Source organism: Helobdella robusta (genome assembly GCF_000326865.2).
Source record: "Helobdella robusta unplaced genomic scaffold HELROscaffold_28, whole genome shotgun sequence".
Lineage (NCBI taxonomy): Eukaryota > Metazoa > Annelida > Clitellata > Rhynchobdellida > Glossiphoniidae > Helobdella > Helobdella robusta.
The window spans coordinates 1,848,329-1,854,100 of record NW_008704435.1 but is presented as its reverse complement, the minus strand read 5'-3'; the positions used below and the strand labels follow the sequence as shown (position 1 = coordinate 1,854,100).

General features: G+C 31.8%; 1 protein-coding gene across 1 annotated transcript in view; it reads left to right on the top strand.

Moving 5' to 3' along the window:
• HELRODRAFT_80653 (hypothetical protein) overlaps positions 1-5,772 on the top strand; it is a gene marked incomplete at both ends in the record, with an annotated part of 14,862 nt that overhangs the window by 2,425 nt on the left and 6,665 nt on the right. Inside the window, one exon of the mRNA XM_009020604.1 lies at positions 1,018-1,052. Coding sequence (XP_009018852.1) covers positions 1,018-1,052 — 35 coding nt within the window. The remainder of the gene's footprint in view (positions 1-1,017; positions 1,053-5,772) is intronic.

Here is a 5,772-nt window from a genome sequence, read left to right as displayed (position 1 = left end):
ATTTATAGAATATTGTAAAAATTATGGTCTATTACCAACATATACATATATATATATATATATATATATATATATATATATATATATATCATAATAGGAGACAGTGTCAATCTAGAAAACATTGACAGGGAGTAGCGTTCAGCGTGGTGCCAACTTTTCTGCTGATGTCAACTTTTCCGTTAAAACAACTTTTACTAACTTTTAACACAAATATTGCTCACAACGGGGGGCCAGTACTCAACTCGGGCCCTCTAGATCCGCCACTGTATATGCTGTATATATGGATAGATTTACTCATATAGGCATAGCAGTATGTTGAATTGTCCTTTCTTTATGTGCTGTTATTGAAATGTCCCAGATACAGAGATGAAATGATTGAAGTCTATGAAGCACTCTATGGTCTGTTTGGTAATAAAGTTTCACCTAACCTCGAGTCATTAGAGTTTAGAAAAATCTAGATCCAACAAATTTTAATTAGACATGGAACATGATATGGCATAAGAAATTTTTGTTTAGTAGAAAGAATTGTAGATGCGTTTATGGAATACTCTCTATGGTGAAGTTGTCGAATCTCCGTGTTTGATATTATTCGAAAATAGATTGGATAATTAAGTGTTAACTGGTCCGTTTGTTACAATTGTATAAGAAATGTTGCTTGAATTGGAAATTGAAGTACGAAATAATTACTTTATTTTTCAAGCACTCATGTATGTGTGTGCGTGTGTTTGTGTGTGTTTGTGTGTGTGTGCGTGTGTGGTAAAGTTTGTAACCTCCAATATGTATTGCCGGAACTGGAAGAACTACTTCTCAATCAGCCATTATTTTCTTCTAGTTCTAAAAAAATTCAAATTATTTTTCCATTATACAGTTTTGTATATGCGAGTGAAAATGCATATATTAGTGGATTCTAACGTGTAACTAACTAACAACATCTTGATACATTTTTCTTCGACGACCTAAAGGACAACTGACTTAACAGATTTCAAACCTCCTACTCCACAAAACCAGTCGGCAGAGGATTGGAACTAGTTATGCAAAGTAAATGCATTCAAGTGTCCTTAACTTGTACGGTCTGAAATATCTCTAATCGAACTTTCTAATCAGAAGCCGAAAGAAACCTAAAATATAAAATACATATACATCAACTAGAAACAACAAATACAATCATCTAAAAGATTTCAGAAGAGAGTTAAAAAGTTATTTGTTTAACAGAGCATTTATTCAGAGTACTATCCTCTGAGGAATGTCAATAGAGAGTGAATTATATAATAATCTTATATCAACACATTAATCTAACCCAATTTATTCATTAATGTCATTGTGAAATAATTAGAATATATAATAAAGGTATCTCCACTAAATAATAAGGATCTCTCCGCTTCTTTATTGCGCCAGGGCTTTTTAGTCTATGGCTCTGCATATTATGAATAATTGTCTGTGTCTAATTGTCTAATTGTCTAATTGTCTAGTTGTCTAATTGTCTTATTGCCTAATTGTCTATTTGTTTAATTGTCTGATTGTCTAATTGTCTGATTGTCTAAATGTCTGATTGTCCAAATGTTTATTTGTCTGATTGTTTAATTGTCTAAGTTTTTTTGTATAATCAGTAAAATAACGATACATATTGAATGTTTATTTTGCAACAAATATGAATGAATCATGTAATGAAACTCTTGCACGAATATGTAAGTATCTGCAAAGTAATCTACTGGCAGAATGGAGACTTTTACACATCACACCGGGTGCTGATCATCATTTAATTTTTCAAAATTTTTAAAGTTTCGCAAATTATTAAATGATTTTATTAACAGTAAATTTAAAAATTTGATCCTAGAAATAAACATAAATTGAAATCCGCAAATCGATTGATTGGAATTTTCACAACCATTCAGCCATATTTGCCATAGAATAAACTCATTAAAAATTCATTTTAACTTTTATTCAATGAAAATCAAAGAGAAAAGAAGTTGTTGAAAAAATTTAAAACGATGAAAAAAAAAAAATTAGAGAACAAAAAAAAAATGTTCTCCTTGACAAAAAAGTTGAACACTCCTCTTCAATATTCATCACCCCGGGCAGATGGAAATTACGAGAAAAAAGTTTTAAATTATGTGTACTTGCTTATGCATGACACAAATATATGGTGTTACATTCATCATCTTCATCTTCCTACTCATCATCATCTTCATCTTCTTGCTCATCATCATCATCATCATCGTCATCCTTTGCATCATCATCATCTTCTTCATTGGTGTTGTTATCGTCACCATACGCACCATAACTCCCGTCATCAGCATGAACAAAAAAATAATTTTAAAAAATATTGAATAATAATAATAGTAATTTTTTTTTCAATAGTAATAATAACAATAATATCAATAATACGAATAATAAAAATAATAAAAATAATAATAGCAACAATAATAATTCAAAGATAATTATGATTTAAAAAATCAATTAAGACTACATGGTACATTAGTGTGCTGGAAAAAATGGAGCCGAACATGGTCAAGGTGATAAATAAAATCTTTCATCTGAACGAGTGCGGTTCTAATAATAGCTATGATGATGATAGCGATGGTTATTATCATGATAATGATGATAATAAAGATGGTGATGATGAAAATAGTGATGGTTGTGGCGATGATGATGTTGATGGTGATGATGGTGATATTTATGGTGATAATAACGGTAATGATGACGATGATAGTGCAGACAAAGAAAAAAAAATGATGATGATGATAATGATGATGATAATTACGACGTTCGTGATGCAAATGTGACAGCAAAAAAAATTATTCACCCAATTTTTTTTCTCTCGCCCAACTTTCTTTAATTAAATACGTCAGAGCTAATTTTAAAACAGCTGCTCTGAAAAATATGAGATGTTCGTACATTGGACTATCTATGTATCTGTGTATCTATATATCTATGTGCCTGTGTATCTATGTATCTGTGTATCTATATATTTGTATGCCTGTGTATTTATGTATCCGTGTGCCCGTGTATCTTTGTATCTATGTGCCTGTATATCTATGTATCCGTGTGACATGTGTATCTGTGTATCTATGTGCCTGTATATCTATTTATCTGTGTGTCTGTGTATTTATGTACTAATGTTTTAAATTCAAATTTAGGTATCAATGTATCTTTGTATCTATGTATATATGTACCTATTTTTGTTTGATGATGTGTATATCTGGATATAAAAGTGCACTGCTAAATTAAATTTCACTTTTTATAAATGTTACATGACAAATATTTTGTTAAAAATTCTCCTTTGAGCAGTTAAAAAGTTTTGTATTTTTTGATTGTTTTTTTCAGTCTGTAAAAAATTAACAAATCCATCAGCGTAATTTGCTGTAGTTGTGCTGCAGAAACGCAGAAACATTCAGAGGCTGTACGGAATGTTTCAGGTTGTATCCAACTCCAATGATAATGTGGTTTTAACGCGTTAGTGTTGTTGCTTTGGGAACTTTTAATGCGAGTCTAAGAAATGTTACAACCCTTAGTAGGTTCTGTAACAAACACCACATTTTTTTGTAACCAGACCATCTAACCAATTTTTTATTTTCATTCATTCATTTTTTATCAGTTTATAATTCATTCAAAATCATGTTGATATGCTTTAGAAATTATAAATGCCATACAATGCAATGGAACCATTACAAACCCTACTATTTAGGGTGCTACAAATTAATTTTAATCAGCGAAGAGTAATGGAGAGAAGCGTGAAAATATGTTACGTCAAAATTATTGGAAACCAGTTTCCAATCAATGGATTGTTTTTTGAGGTTTTAATAGCTTGTTAGTAATCAATTCATTTACAATTCTTTAACTTATGCAAAGTCGATTCGTTATAACAACCAAGTGTTCATTGATAATTTTCAAATTAACATTTAGGTACTTTCATGTTAATTGTATGACTGAATACAATTTGAGACATAAGTTATATAAGAATTGTCTCAATCAACCTGTCCCTCAGTGTTCTTGAAGTAAGCAGGCTGTCTAATCAACTCGAATAATTTGTAAAATTGTAGCAGACATTTTGATTGATGAATGGTATTCTTCTCTTTATTGTCAGGATTTATAGCCAAAAACGACTCTATAGTAATAATTTCCTTGTCGCCAAGCTTTCTGCCTGGCATGGTTTATTGCTACAAATCAAGTTATGCCTACACTCTTTTTGGGACATTAGAAATGCTAGAGAGTATTATTTCCTCTCTTGCTCGGACCTGTTTTCAGTCGAGGCGTATTTATATGGTTCTGCGTGTGTGTGTGTGTGTGTGTGTGTGTGTGATTGCTTGTGAGTTGGTGTGAGTTTTTTAAAGCATGTCTGTATAGGAGCTTCATGGAATGTGTGTACTGTGTATGTTGATTTATTGTGTGTTATTTCATTTTGGAGATAATTGGAGTTTTTTTTTCATTCTGTAAATCAAACTCTGTCAAACGCGAGGAAAGTTACAACATGCAGGGTGATTTTATTTTCAGTTTTCACTTTGCTTATTGAATTGTATGTTTGATTTCCTGCTAGTTTCATTTTTATTTTAGTACGCAAGAAGTTTTTCCAATTGTTCGTATGAGAGATTGCTTCGTTCATTTGAGGACGGTCTGCTTAAGTTTTTTCTTACGTTCATTGAATCAACTTATTGCATTCAATTCACGTCTCAACATTTTCCTACAAGAGTTTCCAACGTTCCGTGTATTGTTCTGCTCTTCTTTTTGTTTTTTTCTTCTTTTTGTTTGTTTCTAAATTATTTTCATGCTTTTGGTAGTGGTTTAAGATTCTTAATACTTTTCATTCATGGCGATATTTTGTTTTACTTTGACGTGGAATTCTTTTCTCAGCGATGATTTATGAATAAATAACTAAAAAACTAAAATGGACCGGAGTTTTTCAGATTCCCATTCGCTCATTGGTCAAACAATTTGAGGACTAGGTTGATGTTATCTTTTTTCTGTTAAAAATATTAACCTTCAGACTTGTAACATCATCATGCGTATTTCATTTTTAATTAAAATATAAACTAGTTGAAGTATTAATTACTAAGAAATGGTTTGATCCCTTTTACACAAAATCGTTCCTTGCAGAAAAACTCACTTTATGATGTAATCTGATAAAAGTATCTACTTGGATTTATTAATATTTTTTTCAAATTTAACAGGAAAATGTATATAAGAAATGATTTCAAATTGAAAAAAATTCCCCGTGTGAGTAAATGAAAGATGACGCCTGAATCGCTCGGCACAGAGCCTGTTAAATCGACGATGACATCTCCTTTGATGCAATCAATTCGTGCAAGTTCGACTGGATGAAGACGTTAAAAGTGATGGACTTGTTTGCGTACCGTACGAGAAGTTCACGTGTTTGCTACACACCGTGCACCGTGCACGGTGTGTGTTATGCACGTGCGTGAAAATGTGCTGTTAAAATGCACGTGTGTGCATTACGTAAGTATTCACCATTTAGTATTTGTGTCATGTATTCTGAAGTAAAAAAAGCATTTATGTAATTTTATACTCAATTTCAAACACAGGCCAATCAAATTTAAACAATACACATATGAAAAACACACACACAGGCTTGAACAAACACACACACACACTTACACACACATACACAGAGACACATACACACACGCACACACACATACACAGAAGTAAAATTTTTAACTGAGCGTGTTTTCTTTTGTTGCCAGCATATTGAATTACAATATCACCCTGGCAACCAGACGCAGATCCACACGCAAGCCGCCATTATATCGTCATCGA